This window comes from Gymnoscopelus microlampas (genome assembly GCF_963454915.1).
Source record: "Gymnoscopelus microlampas genome assembly, chromosome: 1".
Taxonomy (NCBI): domain Eukaryota; kingdom Metazoa; phylum Chordata; class Actinopteri; order Myctophiformes; family Myctophidae; genus Gymnoscopelus; species Gymnoscopelus microlampas.
In genome coordinates this window covers 52634346-52653260 of record NC_139962.1, presented here as the reverse complement: position 1 = coordinate 52653260, position 18915 = coordinate 52634346, and the positions used below count along the sequence as shown (strand labels likewise).

Sequence of the window (18915 nt, the reverse complement as noted above, 5' to 3'; positions counted from 1 at the left end):
AGGCTATAATAGAATGAGTAATCAGTAATAACAACACTTATTATTATTATTGATGATAATGTAATTATTATAATTAATAATTATGGTAAAATGTTGTATTAGTGTTATTATTATTAGGCAATTATATATTTTTTATTTTATTACGATTATTATGATTATGATTATTATTAGAATTATTTTCATGTGCAGGACATGTTTCATGTCTGCAGGATTTGAATAAACAATTATTGACCAGCACGTTTTAGTTCATTTATTGAAATTAGGAGTACAGAAATGTCTACAGAAAGACAAACAAACAGCTTCAACTTTTGATGAAGCTGTCCATGAATACCGGACCGGCATCATGCAAACACCGTGCTGACCGCTGACGAAGAAGAATTTATTTTTTTACAGTCTTTATAGGTCTGTCATTTGTTTAAATTTAATATATACATTTAAACAAATGATGAATTGAGTACAAAGGACCCCAATGGAAACAAGCCTTAGTGATTTCTTCGGTTTAAAATCCTCTTAACAGACCTGGCATTGAACTGTAGCCTATACTTCCCTGTGCGTGTCTTTACAGACTGTTAATAAAGTATTCAATCAATCCATCAATGGATGGTCTAATATCAGGGAAGCCGATCATGATCCAAATACGTTTTTTGGAAGGAAAATAAATAAATAAAATTGAAAGCGCCGTTCTATCCTATGGTGATGTCCCTATGATGAGATTAAGATGATGATCATATCACTTCTCCTTCTTCAATGTCCCCCTGCACCGGTCACTCGCTCCCTCGTGTGTTGTGTGTGTGTGTCCAGTGAGAGGGAGAGAGACTGAGAGCGAGAGAGAGAGAGAGAGAGAGAGAGAGAGAGAGAGAGAGAGAGAGAGAGAGAGAGAGAGAGAGAGAGAGAGAGAGAGAGAGAGAGAGAGAGAGAGAGAGAGAGAGAGAGAGAGAGAGAGAGAGAGAGAGAGAGAGAGAGAGGAGGGGGGATGCTCCTCCGACGCCATGTGATAGAAGAGCTCGCTGACCAATCAGATCACAGATGGGCTGGGCTCCACATTTCTCACAGCGCTCCACGGGCCCTCAAAGTTTGTTTATTCGCGGAATGCAGTGTGTGTGTGTGTGTAGTGTGTGTGTGTGTATATGTGTGTGTGTGATGAAAACGTGTTAGTAAGTAAAGCCCCCATCATGCTACAATAATCATCAAATGAAACTGATTGGAACATTGGATACGTCGTCGCGGGAACTTTGGGAACGCGCGCTGCTGCTGCCGCTGCGCCGTTACGCGCGGAATCCTCCTCGACGACCGTTGCTGCTGGAAGAACAAGTCTCGCTACTAAGAAGTAGAAGAAGTGTATCTATAGGTGTCGGTGTGTGTTGTTAACATACACACCAGATCTGAACTACAACGACCCGCACGCAAACATACAGAGGAAGAACGGACGGACGTACGACCACAGTTTGTAGAAGAAAACTACAGTGTGTGTGAGAGCAGACCCACGGAGGTTTCCGATACATATAGGAGCCCAATGGAAACAAGACCGCAAGGACTTTTTGGTGTTATCCTTTTTAGACCAAGTGTTTGACTGTAGGCTACTCGTGCTGTTTCGCATCCCCGTCTGATAAAATATTCAATCAATCAATCAATCAATCAATCAATCAATCAATACAGCGAGCGCCTCTCTCACCGGGTCTCAAACTGCGGGCTGGGGCTGCGGTTCATTGCCGCTTTGATCAATACTATGAAAGATACGGTTGCAGTACCAGGCATGACATGATGGGACTGACTGAAGAGAAGACGCTGACATTCCACTAGTAGTCAAAAGATAAGCTTTCCTTGCGGGGCGACCAGCTGGTCGCAGAGAAGAGGGTTAAACTGTATCTAAAGGGAAACCCAGCCTTTCTTCTCCACAGGATCAAGTCATTGGGTGGAGCAGCACAGAGAGACAAGAGTCCCCAGCAAATCAGGAGCTAATTGATTAAAGAGACTTCATTTGAATAGAAGGAGGAGGAGGAGGGGGGGGGCTGGCTGGCGACTTGCCAATCGAACCTTTTTTCAAAGAAGCCCCCGTATGATTAATCTGCAGAGCATTATTGATAATCATAACGGGGCACATGCGCGGTGGATGGACTCGGTTTTGGGTGATTTTTGAGGCAGATATTTGTTAGTCATTTTTTTGTATTCTTTGCTTCTCGCTGATGTGTGAGTGTGAGCCAGCATGTCGCGGAGGAAACAAGCCAAGCCGCAACACTTCCAGTCGGACCCGCATCATCTGCCCTTATCGGAACACAATGGTAAGTTTTTCGATGAATTGAATGGGCTAACACATGGACCCCAATGGAAACAAGCCACAGTGCTTTCGTGGGTTTGAATCCTTTTAGCATACTTTTGTATGGAACTGTACTTTCGGTGCTTTTTTTTTTTTTTGGCAAACTGTTAATAAAGTAGGATTCAATCAATCAAGTCTGGTCTGGTCCACCACCTAATACTTTAATAATAATATGATAATATCTGATAAGTCTAGTCCACCACAGCCTGCTTATCTCTTTAGCCAAGCACACAACATTTCTTCCTCTTTTTGAAATGTGTCTGCCCGTTGTTGCTAACAGTAAAGTTATTTGGTTTAGTGTGCGATCCATTTCAAAGTTCTGCTTATAGTTTATCACAGGAATTTGCACTTTTTTAAGATTCGGTCATGCATATTGTTCTTTTCATTAGATTCAGAGTATAAGAACGCCCTGGACGCTATATAGGGCTATATTATTCTTTTTAAATACACGATTCTACGAAGTGTTGCACACACACTCATAGGCATCGTGGAGGAGAAGTTAAAAGTAGGAAACGTGGGTTAAAAAAAACAAATAACGTTTTAATAACGGTCACTTTTATATTCTTGATCTCTGCGGAGGGTTCGGCTGAATACAGTCACATAATAGGCTCCGAATATTACAAAATAAAAATTACTCTGTGATTACAAAATATTGATTTAGCCTGGACGGTTGTATGTAAAAAAAGAAAGAAAAAAGAACATAAAATAATAGTCTGTTCTCAAACAATATAACTTTGCCAAAAGGATCTGGGGAGTTTTGGGGCTTTTGTAAAGTGACTTCACACTGCGCTGTGTTCACGGTGCGGCGGACAGGCTGTAGCCTACGGTACGGAACGCGTCCCCAACAACCATAGGTCCTCTTAAGTTTATGTCTGTCTGTGTAGTACATAGAAATGTTAAAGTTTGAGAACCACTGCTGTAGGCCTACATATGTACAGCAGTGGTTCTCAAACTTTAACATTTCAAGGACCCCCCCTTTAACTCTGACAGTATCTAACGGGTCCATTTGGTTCCATGTGTATTCTGTCAGAGTTACAGACTTGTAGAGGTCCGTTTAGAACCCCCTCAAAGAACCCTGAGGGTCCCTGTGCCCCACTTTGAGAACCGCTGATGTAGAGAATAGCACACATAGTATTATTATGATCATCTGTTGTTGGTCTGCATAGGTCTGGGAATAACTTAGTTTTTTTTACATTTACACCGTTAACGAAAGCAAGCTATTTTAGTGCATTTAGGACATTTTTAATCGTTTTTTTGCTAGACTAAAGTCTCTGTTTTGAGGCATTCAGTGAATTTCTAAACGGTGGAGAAAATAACAACCATAGGTCTGCGTTTTAAGGTCCACTAAAATATTACCACATCTAGGCAACTATTTGTTTTTGTTTGTGTTTTATTGAAGTTAACTAATCTTACTCAATTCAAAGGGCTTTATCGGCATGAGAAAACATACAGTACGTTAAACATTGCCAAAGCAAAAGTGGAACAATACAATCAGAACAAAATAATGTATGTACAACAACTCTTTCTTGCCCTCTATCTCTCCCTCTCTATATCCCCCCCCCTCTCTCTCTCTCTCTCTCTCTCTCTCTCTCTCTCTCTCTCTCTCTCACTCGCACAACATCAAGTCCCGTTTTTATTGCAAAATAAAACGTTCGATCAGCTGCAATATACGTTTAAAAAGTTCCAACGGACTATACAGGCAAAGGCCTGATCTGAAATGTATTTGTTTAACCAACTTGTAGATAAATAGGACATAGTTTCTTGTCTGTAGGCTAAAGCCTACGAAGCAAACATTAGCCAGTAGGCCTATAGTCGTCTATATACGCTGTGACGGTGTTTTGAAATGGCTTATTATTTTAGTAGGCTAATTAAAGTGTTATAACATACATACACACTGCTTCCTATGTGTTTCGTGTACACAGTATCGAACAAGGAGGAAAAAACGAACATTGCATTAATTGTAAACTTAAATCTTCCTAGATTATAAAACAAAAAAACTAGATTAGCCCATTAGATTTATTCCAGCAAAAATATTGTTATGTATAGAATTTTAATATTTTTTTTTGTCTTGAATTATCTATTAGCACTGTCTATTTTATTTCTATTTCATAATGTAGCAAATACATTTTGTTTTATTTGTAGACGGAATTGTCTTTATACATGACATATCAAACAATATAATAATTAGTTAGGCCTATGTATTGTTCTATTTTCAATATTTTGAAGTAGGCCTCTGCTTACATTAGATTTGGCACTGGTGCAGAAAAAGGATAGTAATTTTGTATTTTAAAACAAAATGCCAGATGCCAGAGTCTGGCATTCTAACTAGTCTGTGACTTAATTTTGGTGTATACCTGCTATATATATATATATATATATATATATATAAATATATATATATTTAAATTACATCATTCGCATTAAAATAGTTTCACTGACAGATTATTGTTTTCTTTTTATTATTCATACATATTACCATGTCCTGATGCATGAAATCTACAGATATAATCTACTGATTTAATATGTTCACACAATATGTACACACACACACACATGCACACGCACACGCATGCGCGCACACACACACACACACACACACACACACACACACACACACACACACACACACACACACACACACACACACACACACACACACACACACACACACACACACACACACACACACACACACACACTTCATATAAATTGAAATATATAGAGGTGCTGGTGTGTGCACACACACACACACACACACACACACACACACACACACACACACACACACACACACACACACACACACACACACACACATACACACACACACACACACAGACTCAGTCATATGCATTGGTAATTTGACATGAAGAGTTACTTTTTTCAACAGAGGACTTGCGTCAGAGCCATTCAGTGCTTATGCGACTTAGTTAAACCGGATCAATGCAATGCAGCATAGAGATCATCGCTGAATGATAACCCACTTGTTTTTCCACTGCATTCTGGCCTCAAATTTAATAAAAGCGATGAAGTTACTTTTGTTCCCGTTGTCAGCAGACCGGTGGCTTAATGAAATTCCCAATTAATAACCCAAACTCACATAGGCTACTTAAACAAGCAGGAAAGTGCAGTGTGTGCAATTATAAGGCAAGGGAACGCGTTGTACTTACTCAAAATTCTTTGTAATTGACTGAACACTGATGAATGCATGAATGAATGACTGACTGACTGGTGAAAAAACACACATCCTCCACATTGGTTTTTTAAAATGAGAATGCACTTAGTCAGAAATAAAATAACAGAGAAGGCCCGCGCGTTTCCTATCACGCGTCCCCAACGATGCTGTGGGAGGCTGTGTACTACGTACGCGTGACCGTGTTGTCTGTGAGTGAGAGACAGGGGGCCCATGCAGGGTGGGATGTTGAGCTGTTTTAACCTTTGCCAGCGTCCCTCTGCGTGGAGGTGACGAGGGGTCAGGGCCTAGTTGTGTTCCCCTTCTACCTCGTCATTGACCCCGGTGATCAGATCCACAGGCGGCCCGGCCACGCAAGGCCTCCACTTTTTTTTCACTGTGGGTGTGTGTGTGTGTGTGTGTCTGTGTGTGTGTGTGTGTTTGTGCTGGAGTAGGAGGAGGAGGACTGGAGGAAGGGGGGACCTTATCAATGTGGTCGCCGTCCCCTTTTCGCCCTATCACAGTGTCCCCCCCTGCCTGGACGTGAGATTGGCAGAGAGTGTCCCCCTTTGCACTGTTGTACCCTGCAAACAACAAGAGATTCGGTTTCTTGTCGTTTGGCCAATGTTTATATAGCGCGAGTCTAGATGTAGCCTGAAGGACTTGTTCGCTCCTTTTTTTTCTTTCTTCCCCTCCCCTGAAGCTTTAAGCATGTCACCGGGGCAGAGCTGCTGAGACTTGGAGTCTTGTCCTCCTCGGCACCGTGGCAGCCTTTAGTGTTGTTGAGTGCATGGGAAGGGATTTCTTTTTTTTGGTTGAGGGGCTTGCGAGACGAGGTGGTGCATGGGCGCCCACAGACAGACCCTCCTGAAGTTACAAGTGTCAAGAGGCTGGCAGCAAAAAAAAAAATGTAGGAACTACTTAAAAAAGCTCTCTTCTTTTCTGCTAATCCGTTTGTTTTCCATCTCGCAAATTCACACTTTGGTCAGTTTGTTCGTCTGTCTGTCTCTCTGTCTGTCTGATGTCCTCTTTAGCTTTGTGGACTGCTTGTATTGTGCTTGTTTGTGTGAAGTCTTCATAGTCTCCATCTTCACACTTGACTTTATTTTCAGTTTGATTCAGACTAATCCTTGCTATTTAGAGAATTAAGCTTAATGCTACAGCGTCTGTACAGTGCTGCTTACTGTACACAGCCTTCATTTGGACAGTGGATTGTTTTCTGCAATAGAGTTTGGATTTTTAGAATATACATATAGAGAATATATACGAATACGACACACACACACACACACACACACACATATATATATATATATATATTTATTTATATATATATATATATATATATTTATTTATATATATATATATATATATATATATATATATATATATATATATATATATATATATATATATATATATATATATATATATATATATATATACATATGTATACACACACACACACACACACACACACACACACACACACACACACACACACACACACACACACATTTATTTATTTTTCACTGATAATTAGTTTTTTTCCTCATCACAAACACATCATGTGAAGCCTACTATGGGTTGAGTTTAGAGTGCACATACATTTTTGCGTAAGCATCTAAATCAAAGTTGCTGACCCAATAAACAAACACACACATGCTTTTATTGCAGCTGCAACGGTGTCACATGTTTTCTGCCACATTTCCTGACATAAGGTCCAGTTGGGGGAGAGTAGGATATTCAGAGAGAGCAGTTGCAAAATCATTTTAAGAATGGTTTGCTTACGGTTTAAAGTGCAAATGATGAAGAGAATTGAGGAATATCAGTTTTAGTATGAACCAGATTTATACATCTTATTTAAAAAAGAAAAAATACATATTGGCTATCCCGAATGATGTGTGGTATACGTAATACGATGTACAGTATTTTAATTATTAGTAATGCAATGCAAAGTTAGCTATCAGTGATAATCACCAACGGTTGCATCGTAGTGTTGCCCATAGTGGTAGTGGTAGTGATAGTGTTTTATTCTCTCCATTTATCTTTTTGTGTTCATAGTGAATTTATGAATAATCAACAACATTCTGAAATCTGTTTAGATTTTGAATGTTTAAAACAACAAGTAAAATGTTTACCGTCAGTTATTAGTTTTCTTTGAGAGACTTACTTTTTGTGAAAGACATTCAGGGCTGTCCTGAAAATGCATGATTAATGCATTTTAAGATTCAATGTAATTTAGCGACTTGTTTGGAATTTTTAACATACTGTACACTGATCTTTCTGTGTATTCACTATTCAGTACAGGATATTTAACCTGAAAAAAACAACAACACACACACACACACACACACACACACACACACACACACACACACTTTCGCATTATCTAAATTTATGTGCGTCGGTGAAAAAGTTTGTTCCCTGTTAATATTATCTCCCTTTATGCTAGGTTTTGTTTCATCATCTTCCATAAGACATACCTTTTTATTTTGTCTCATTTTATTATTGTCCATAGGCTATTTCGGATTTAATGTTCGTTAATTTTTGCCACCTTGTGTACACTGTCAGCTTTTAGAACACACACACAAGGTGTTTCTGTAATCCACACACAACAACACAAACACATATTTTTCATTATTAACACTTTGGTGGTGGTGGGTGGGAGTGTGCAGTTTGTGTGTGTGTGTGTGTGTGTGTGTGTGTGTGTGTGTGTGTGTGTGTGTGTGTGTGTGTGTGTGTGTGTGTGTGTGTGTGTGTGTGTGTGTGTGTGTGTGTGTGCGGCATGATTAACATGAAAACTTAACAGTAAAGTGCCCCCCGCCCCCCTCTCCCTCCCTGTGTGTGTGTGCGCATGGTTTTGGTGGCATGAGGGCCCGGGTTTACTGTCATGGCAACTTTGCGTTATCTGATGTCTCTGAGCAGAGAGAAACTTTTTTTTTTGAGGGAGATAATCCCTGAATTAAACAGGATCTGTGCCTTTTGAGTAGACTGAGATGAGCACAGCCGGGCTGCACTGCCGCGCTCGCCGCTCCCATGCTGGGCGAACAATGGGACGGCATCCTGTCCCTCGGCGGGGCAAGGTTGTGCTCCTCCGGGGGTTTCATTTGCAAATGAATTCCCCGGGCCCCCGACCCTGATGAAAATGTTGAGGGCCGGAACCATAGTGAAAGGGATTCATAGAGAAAATGCAATTTGTAAATCAACTTGTATGTTAAACAGTGCAGATATTAGTGTGACAATGAGCGACGTGAAAGAATGAGGAAAATCTGGAGCACACAGCAGTCTGCTCTGGGGGGCTGAGAGGGTCTGTCTCGCCTCCTTTATGCTCTCTGTTCCCCTGCCTGGACGTCTGTTTTATTAAAATGTAAAGACACAGACAGAATAGTTTTCACATTTTCTTTGTGATTGATACAATTATTCTTGTGTGTCTGTATTATTCCTTGTTTTTGTCAGTTTGAATTCGTGGCTACTGCATTTTAATGTGCATCCCACTTTTGGATTTAATTTGACTATTTAATATGATTCCATTAGCACACATTCTTTTTTGACATTTTCTAATTGGAATCGTTAAAGTCACTGATTGTGTAGAAGTTAATGCAATCAGGATATCATTTTTTTCCTATTATTTTATGTCTTTTTTTTCTCTTTCTTTACAGAAGTTTGAACTAAACATGATTTTTAAAGTAATTTGTTGCATGCTATGAAGCCTTTTGGACACATCAAATAATTCTATATACTATAATATTATATTGACCAGTGTTTTTCACACTTTCCTTTCCTGTTGTGTCTGAGTGGGTGTCCATAACAATCTGTATGCCACAGGCTGAGTTGTTCGTGTCAGGCCATGATTGCAGCTTGACTGGATACAAATGAGTTTAGTGACATAGATAACCTGTCCAAGATGCCTATAGTTGCCTGAAAATGAGCAAAGTTGACAGCAAATTGAAAGTCTAATAAGTCCTTCAAATACTTGATTTACACCGAGTGGACAAGTAGACACTGAAGGGCATGAAATATAGGAAATCAATGCTTTTCTATGAAATTTCATTAGGACCCAATGTCCTCACTTCACAGTATTCTATATTTTGATAGATTATGTTGAAGACGATGATGATTACCTTCAGCTGTACTGATGAAACCCAGATGTACATCTTCAAAGATCACTTTTAAGCAATATTTGAGTAGTGCTATTGATTTTGTTTCCCCTCTTATCATGTTGCAGAGGCCATCGCATTGAATAAGGCCCTTTCTCATTTCTGTGGCTTATTGTTGCTTTTCGATCGTTGTTTTTGTGAACACATCAAGGGGATGAGTGTTAACCTGATTAACTTAAGATTAACAACAATGGAATTTCAAGAGATAAAGCTGCTTCTTCAGCTGTGAAACATTTTCTAATCGCTAATCCTCCTTTTCCCCCCTCTCTCTTGTTTTCCAGGGGATACAGAACGTTGCTCCGAGGACCCCCCCTGCAAGGAGTCGGATGCCCACGTCTGCGGCAGATGTTGCGCAGAGTTCTTTGAACTATCAAATCTTGAGGAGCACCAGAAGAATTGCACTAAGAATCAATTAGTTCTGATAGTGAATGAAAATCCCGCCTCCCCCACCGGCACCTTCTCCCCCGGCGGCTCTCCTCCCCATAATCCCGATGACCAGATGAATGACTCAGCAAATAACACTGACCAGCCAGAGTGCAGTGATATTTTGGAGCAGGGAGACGTGCTTGACAAAGAGGAGTCTATGGATGTGGACGTTTCTGGAATCAGCAGTGGTCAGGAGGAGGAGGAGGGCAGCAACACCGACGGCGGCAGCCCCATCGACATGGGCGGTGGACACAGTGGCATGGGCAGTGGACACAGTGGCATGGGCAGTGGACACAGTGGCATGGGCGGCGCTGGCCCTGCGGTGGGCATCCCAGCCATCCACGCTCCTCTCCCTCAGCTCGGCGCCCTGACCGACCTGGGGAATTTCTCAATGATCAACAGCAACGTCATCATCGAAAACCTGCAGAGCACCAAAGTAGCCGTGGCCCAGTTCTCCCAGGAGGGCCGCTCGTCCGGGGGGCCTGGGGGGCCCAGGGTGGCGGTGCCAGCCCTCATGGAACAGCTCCTGGCCTTGCAGCAGCAACAGATCCACCAGCTGCAGCTCATCGAACAGATCCGTCACCAGATATTACTGTTGGCCTCTCAGTCCCCGGAAATGCAGGTGCCCCCGAGCACTGCTCCAGGCACCGCGGGTGCGGGGCCTGCCGCCAGCCCTCTAACCACACTTAGCTCCCATCTCTCTCAACAGCTGGCTGCAGCCGCGGGCCTAGCACAGAGCCTGGCTAGTCAGTCAGCCAGCATCAGCAGCTTGAAGCAGCTGGCTGCAGCAGCGCAGCTACCTCAGCCCAACACAGGCGGCAGTGAGACATCTCAGAGCATCAGCTCACTGGGGCCCTCAACAATCAACACCCAGGCCTCAGACAAGAGACCAAGTCACATGAGCAGCCTGCACTCTCAGCTCAGCAACCCATTGCTAGCTAAGTCATCCACGCCAGCATTCGGGATAGGTAGCCTGTTAAACTCTGCAGTGAACCCCCTTCTACCTCAGCCCCCACCTGGCAGCCCCATGTTCTCCAGCTCTCTGCCTAGTGTAGGCACCACCGTAGAGGACCTCAACTCATTAGCAGCCCTGGCAAGGAAAGGCAAGCCGCCGAATGTTACTTCGTTTGAACACAAGAGCAGCTCAGAGGAGGCATTCTTCAAACATAAATGCAGGTTTTGTGCCAAGGTGTTTGGGAGTGACAGTGCCTTGCAGATCCACCTGCGCTCTCACACCGGCGAGAGACCGTACAAGTGTAATATCTGCGGGAACCGCTTCTCTACACGTGGCAACCTGAAGGTACACTTCCAACGTCACAAAGAGAAGTACCCACACATTCAGATGAACCCATACCCAGTTCCAGAGCATTTAGACAATATTCCAACAAGCACCGGTATACCATATGGCATGTCAATGCCCCCTGAAAAGCCTGTCACAAGCTGGTTGGACAGCAAACCTGTCCTGTCCACTTTGACCTCTTCAGTTGGCATGCTGCTACCACCAACCATACCTAGCCTACCACATTACATTAAAAAGGAGGACCTTTCAATAGCCATATCCAGCCCTTCTATTACCGCTAGGGCTGCTGACTTGGCTCCAGTCGAGCCAATGTCGGTTCAAAGCAATGATGATTTTGAATTGTCTGAAGATGGTGAGGGTCCGACCCAGCCTACCTCAAACGGGAAGACTGAAGAAGGCATCAAGTCCTCCAGCTTCATGACAAATGTGAGCTCCGCCTCGGAGAGCATGACCGACTACAGAACATCGAACAGTCCTCCCATGATGACCAACCCTCTCATGCCCCTCATGTCTGAGCAGTTCAAAGCTAAGTTCCCCTTCGGAGGCATTCTGGATCCCCTCCAGGGCTCGGAGACCTCCAAGCTGCAGCAGCTTGTGGAGAACATTGACAGAAAGGTGGCAGACCCCAACGAGTGTGTCATCTGCCACCGTGTGCTCAGCTGCATGAGTGCTCTGAAAATGCATTATCGCACTCACACCGGGGAAAGACCTTTCAAGTGTAAAGTGTGTGGCAGGGCATTCACTACCAAGGGTAATCTGAAGACGCATTACAGTGTGCACAGGGCCATGCCTCCTCTGAGGGTGCAGCACTCCTGCCCGATCTGTCAGAAGAAGTTCACCAACGCTGTGGTTCTGCAACAGCACATCCGCATGCACATGGGGGGACAGATTCCCAACACCCCACTGCCCGACAGCTACCCCGAGTCCATGTGCTCTGAAACGGGCTCGTTTGATGAGAGAAACTTTGACGACCTGGACTTCTCAGACGACAACTTTGATGGCCTGGAGGAGGGCCCAGACAGCAGTGTCCCCGACACGCCCAGGTCAGCCGATGCCTCTCACGACAGTCTGTGCAACTCCCCAGCTCACCCTGATGCGGCCAGCCAGGATGGGCAAGAAAAACATGGCCAGCACAGTGCACAATACATCGGCGTACAACACAACAGTGCACACCACATCAGTGCACAACACAACAGTGCACACCACATCAGTGTACAACACAACAGTGCACACCACCACATCAGTGTACAACACAACAGTGCGCAACACAGCGAGGCAGAGGAGCTTCAGGCGACCCGAATGAAGGCTATGACAAATGGCTCAATGGAAGGGGATTGCCTCACCAATGACTCTTCATCCCTGGGAGGGGACGTTGAAAGCCAAAGTGCAGGGAGTCCAGCTGTTTCAGAATCTACCTCCTCCATGCAGGCGCCATCCCCCACCAGTGTGCACCCGCAGCAGCGTAAATCCCCCAGCCTGGAAGAAAGGCATCAGAGGGCCTTATCCCTGGAGCACATTAGTGCCAGCCTCATGCACTCTCACCCTTCCAACATAGGCGCCTTGGACCTGACATCCGTAAATGCCTGCAAGGATCCCCTGGGCATGATGTTCCCCTTCCGTGAGCGTAGCACCATCAGGAACACAGCCTGCGACATATGCGGGAAGACGTTTGCTTGTCAGAGTGCCTTGGACATTCACTATCGAAGCCATACCAAAGAACGACCGTTCATTTGCACGGCCTGCAACCGAGGCTTCTCCACCAAGGGCAACCTCAAGCAGCACATGCTCACGCACCAGATGAGAGACCTGCCCTCGCAGCTCTTCGAGCCCACCAACACCAGCCTGTGCTCCAGCCCCACCCCCTCCCTCCTCTCCGTGGGCTCGCTCATCAAGCCCGAGGTCAACGGCTTCCTGCATGGCCTCCACCACCACCACCACCACCACCAACACCACCCAGAGGTTAAGGAGTTCAAGGAGTTCAAGGAGTTTAAGGAGTTTAAAGAGTTTAAGGAGTTTAAGGACTTCCCTTCCAGCCTGGTCACATCCTCTGCCTCCACCTCGCCAGTGCTGTCGGCCGCCCCGCCACGCAGGACGCCCAAGCAGCACTACTGCAACACCTGCGGCAAAACCTTCTCCTCGTCCAGCGCCCTGCAGATCCACGAGAGGACCCACACCGGGGAGAAGCCTTTTGCCTGCACTATATGTGGCCGGGCCTTCACCACCAAAGGAAACCTCAAGGTAATTTGTTTTTTAAACATTCCAGAAAAATAGATATGGATATGATTGATTATTGTATTTGTATCGTACACTTTAGATATCCACCATGTTACCTTGTGTGTTAAAAAAACGATTTGCTTAACTACTTAAACCCTAAATATATATATTCCCCCTCGACACCAAATCTATTAGCTGAAAATAGCCGATCTACAAGCTCACAACATGTCGTTTTGTGACACGTTGTGAGCTTGTAGATCTGCTATTTTTTGCTGAATGTTCACCTATTTTCTGTGAACGTTTGCTTGTTATGACATGCCCAGAATAGGGACACCAGGGTTCATGTTGTTAAAGGCGAGGGTGTGAGAATATATTTGAAAAAGAAGTCCAAACATAACTTCTCTGTTTAAATTGGATGTGTCTCTGCACCCTGGCTTAATAAGTGGTAATGCTGTATAATTGATGAAAGGAACAGCTCTTTGTGAAGGGTTCACTGTGGTGGAAAGGTTGAATCGGCCCATTAACCACTTAAGCCCTATATACTTTGTTGTACGACGAATAGCCTAAATAGCCCGTCTACGGGCTCACAATGCCTCACATCGTCATGCGTTGTGAGCTTGTAAATATGTTATTTCCTCTATTGTTTTTAACACGTTTGACAGTTTTTGACAATTTTTGCCTATGATGACATATGGCCAAAATATGGATGCCAGGTTGAAAGTAGCTATTATAATTATTGGGTAGGACATGGAGAATGTGATCAGCAGAGCTCACAGCTGGGAACGGTTCGGTTAAAAGAATTCACTTCAGTTACCAGAGGCAACCGGCCTCAGCTATGTACTGCCTCTGTAGTTTTCCATACTTTGGTTCAGTTTCCTTTGGTCATTAGGAAAAGGACACTTCTCTAAAGATAATATGATGACGTGTTTGACTTTTAGGGTTTTAACCATTTTAAACCCCTACCGGGGTCCCCCAGAGTCTATGCTCAGGTCCACTCGTTTTTTCCCTTAACACCAAATCACTTCACTGGGGGGAAAAAAAGCACGTTGTGAGCTTGTAGATCTGCTATTTTCGCTGAATATTTGCCCTCCAGATTAGGGACACGTCTCTAAAATGTTGTTTAGAGATGTGTCAGCTATCGTTTTCATATGTGTCTTAAATCAAACTGTGGCTGGTAGCTAATGAGTTTAAATACTTTTATATTTCGTATGTTCCACTTTAGCAAACACTGACATTTCTAACTATTTCAAATCTAACTTTAGTCTTATCGATTTGCCCATTTCTAATAACATTACTTGAATGCACCTTCTTGTCAAACTGTAAAAGAGGGAAATATATTGTCCTTGTTATGGAAAGGACAGGGCAGAGGTGACATGTCACATGCAATACTGGCCCGAGCAATGAAAGTGGACAGTGCAATCTTAACCAGTCCCAAGCCCTGTTGTCCCCGCATGAGACGAGTAAATTAAGGTTTAAATTAAATACTACGTGTCAGCGCTGCCAAAATAAGATGTTTACACCATGCTGATACTTTTCGGCACAGGAAACCAGTCTGCTGCGCTCAGGGTGTGAAGCTATTTTAATTTGAACCCCTACATGATTTTTTTTTTCCATTGCATCATCTCATGTGAAGTTCTCTGAGGCCAAGTTTGTAAACATCGCTAATTATCGTGCGCCTTCCTTTCTCCCTCTCTCTCTGTGTCTGTTGCACTTCCCTTCCTCTGTCCTCGTGTCCCTGTCTCACCTATACCCACTTCTGTCTTTCTGTCCTCTTCGTCTCCTCCGGGCCTCTCTCTGTATTTCCTGCAGGTCCACATGGGCACACACATGTGGAACAGCGCCCCCGCCCGGCGCGGCCGCCGCCTCTCCGTGGACGGGCCCATGGCGTTCCTCGGCGCGAACTCCGTGAAGTTCTCCGAGATCTTCCAGAAGGACATCGGGCATCGGGCGAGCAACGGGGACCCGGCGAGCTTCTGGAACCAGTACGCCGCGGCGTTCTCCAACGGCCTGGCCATGAAGACGAACGAGATCTCTGTCATCCAGAACGGAGGCATCCCCTCCATGTCGGGGAGCCTGGGCAACGGAGGCAGCTCGCCCATCGGGGGCCTCACGGGCAGCCTGGACAAGCTGCACAGTGCAGAGCCCAATGCAGCGCTGGCCGGCCTGGAGAAAATGACCAACACGGAGAACGGCACCCACTTCCGTTTCTCGCGCTTCATGGAGGACAACAAAGAGATCGCCACCAACTGAGGTGCTTGTTCCCATGGTCTGTCCATGAAGATGCCCCCGCAGGCATTCTGTACAATACAGGACACGTCAAGAAAAAGAGAAAGAGAACAAGACAAGTGCAAAAAAAAGAACTAAAATGCATTGGCTTGCCATTGAAACTTTACGAACATAAGTGTGAAGACGAATTGCTTTTTTGTACAATGTACAACATGTTATAGTTTTAAGAAGCTTATTTATTAGTGATTATAACCTTGCTTGGAACCAAGTGGAAGCATTAACAATTAGGTTTTTGTTTTTGTTTTTTTTGTTTTGTTTTTTGTTCAAAGCCAGAATGGGTATGTATGAGTGCTTAAAAATGTGCTTTTGAAACTTAGCATATCTGGGTAGATAACCTTACCTTGGCATTAAGTTATTTTCTGTCTGTAGTAGCTATAACAAAAACTGTTGATGTTCATGTGATGCATTAGATCTGTAATAAGCAAACAGACTGGCTGTAAATAATGTACACTGATCTATTGTAGATGGTCTAACATCTGTGTATTCATGTCCCCCTGTGGAAAAAAAAGAAAAACAAAACAATGAAACTTCAGGCAAGGGGACTAATGGGTATGGTAGTTCCTTTCTTATTGATGGCTATTTACATGTATTTTATTTAAGGAAGTTAAAAGCATCCACGTTGCTGCATTTCAAGTGTTTCTTTAGCGTTTAACTTTGTTTTGTTGTTACCGTTTCTGTGTATTGTTACTTTTTTCGTTTACTTCCATAGTTTCATTTTTTTCCCTCAGTCTTTTTTTTTTTTTTGGTTGCTTTTTTTGTGGGTGTGAAGTTGAGAGCAAAACAGTTGTTACAGGGGAACATTATATGGACAGACCCACTTCCTGGTTTCTGGAACTGATACAGCCAATCAAATGGGCAGGATTTTCCTTTTAAGCCTCCCCCTCCCCAATCCCCCCCCCCCCCCTCCCCCTGCTGGGTTTCCACATTGCTGCTATCCTTATAAGCATCCTCATTGACATCAAGTTCACATGTGGAAATACAAACTCCAACTAAATGTACATAATAGCTCATCACAACAAGACAAATGTCCATCATGGCCAGGGGACAAAATGATAGTGTTTTTATAAAATATAAATATATATTAGGTTTGACAACCTTCGGACTGTTACATGCACTTTCTTGGAAAGTTGGAAGATCTTTATGGGTCCAGTTTCTCTACACTTTAATACCTACTAACAACTAAGATACTGTAATTCTTTACTCTAATAATCAAATACATCAGTTTTCCAAAAGAAACATTGTGTGTGTTTGTGAGCTTTCATTCCTTTTCCCCCTCTTTTATTTCGTTTGACTATTTCAAATAGCCTACTGACAGTTTAATGCAATATTTATAGTGCTCAGAGTTATTTTATATTATAGCCTGTCATGTGTTAGCCTATTTCATAATAGCAATCATTCACACTCAACTGAAAGGATTACATAAAATTGACATTTTGCATTTGCCTTTATTTAAAGCATGAACAAATATAGATATATTTTTAAATGTGAATATTTTTTATAGACTTGATCTTTAAGTAATTAGCATGAGATCTGCTGGTAATTCGGGGACGTTGCTACGTCATTTCCGTTTCTTTGAGTTGTTAAACCATACCCTAAAGCATCTGTGCCATTTTTGATTTTTGCGTTGGCTATTCAAAAATAGCAGATATACAAGCTCGCAGCGCGCCACTTCGTGTCGCGCTGCGAGCTTGTACATCTGCTATTTTTTGGGGAAAAATCTTCAAAGTGTGAGAACTACTGATTTAGAAGGCATTTGTAGAATCGGCCTCGGGTCTTCATGGGTTAATTAACAAAGCTGTTCTTCACTAGCTTGATGAGACGGATTTAGGAGGAAATTCTCTCTGTAAGGAATGAATGGTAGGTTTGACTAATTGTCTGTGATTAACGCACGCCTTAACTACACGTAAATGTATTTTAAAACCTTGATGGGGGAAAGCTTAAGTTGAGTACAGTGTATCCGCGCTCCCGTTTGATACAAAGTATCACGCGGAAACAACGTCAATTAAGTGGCTGTTGTTGTCGGCATTTCAGCCTCTTTTTTCCAACTTTTTAAAACGGCTTTATTTATTTATGTTTACGGAACGTACATGAGGATTTATCAAAACTATCATATCACGGCCACAGCCCGCCGAGGCCTCTGATGGCGTCGCATGTATTTTCTTTCTTTAATTCAAAGTGATATTTTTTTTTTAACAGCTGCGTTTAATTTAACACGTCGTTGCACATCCTCCTCCTGCAACACAGGACTGTTCATGTTGAGCCTCTCTCTCTCATCCCCGGCTTTCTTCTCCCCCTCCTCTCCTTCATTCTCTCCCTCCTTGGAATTTATCGCCGGCTAAATTCCCCCAATATTTACAAGAATATTTACAAGATGTCGAAACTAAATGATCCTTGCAGCGGCCTGGACCCAACAGTGAATGTTTTCCCTTTTAGATTTAGACGGAACGGTCGCACCAACATCTGTTCTGTTCAGAGCTGTGTTTGTTCAGCACCTCGGCTTCCTGAACACCAGCGACATTCTTCTCAAAGAAACTAGAAAAATAAAACTTACTTGTTTGATTAGAGGAGCCTAATTTCGTTGACTAGGCTATAACGCCTGCAATATTATAGCTTCATATGGTACAATTATAGAACGTTCTGATCATTATTATTATTATTATTATTAGGGTTAGCTTATTATTATTATTATTATTATTATTATTATTAATAATTATTATTATTAGGCCTATTAATGTTTCTTCATTCGTCCTTTTTTATAATACAAATAATAATTTAATTAAAAATAAGCAAAAGCAATTGAGTTAAATAGTTAATGATTAGCCTACAGTAAGCCTACTATCAGATAATGCTGAAGATGTAGCACAGTTAAAATGTATAATTTTCTTGGAAAATTTAAATGTGTTTATTTTATTTAAACACTTTATATCTAATCCAGGTTAAACAATTAATTGCGTCTACTGTAAATGAAGAAGAAGAGGCACAGATTAAGAACGGCGGCTTATATTTAGAAACACGGATCGTTTCACGACCAATGATGAGGAGA

The 18915-nt window shown here is 42.9% G+C and overlaps 1 protein-coding gene across 1 annotated transcript; it reads left to right on the top strand.

The window, feature by feature from the left end:
* Nucleotides 1–1771: 1771 nt before the first annotated feature.
* On the top strand, nt 1772–17038 carry sall1a (spalt-like transcription factor 1a). Its single transcript, XM_084065595.1, has 3 exons — nt 1772–2279; nt 9928–13610; nt 15396–17038. The coding sequence occupies exons 1-3, from the start codon at nt 2204–2206 to the stop codon at nt 15834–15836; spliced, it is 4200 nt and encodes a 1399-aa protein (XP_083921721.1). The 5' UTR covers nt 1772–2203; the 3' UTR covers nt 15837–17038.
* The last annotated feature ends 1877 nt before the right edge of the window (nt 17039–18915 follow it).

Coding starts and splice junctions, on each gene's coding strand:
- sall1a (XM_084065595.1), top strand. CDS start 2,204: ATGTCGCGGAGGAAACAAGCCAAGCCGCAACACTTCCAGTCGGACCCG. Junction 2,280..9,927: donor GCCCTTATCGGAACACAATG/GTAAGTTTTTCG, acceptor CTTGTTTTCCAG/GGGATACAGAACGTTGCTCC. Junction 13,611..15,395: donor CCACCAAAGGAAACCTCAAG/GTAATTTGTTTT, acceptor TATTTCCTGCAG/GTCCACATGGGCACACACAT.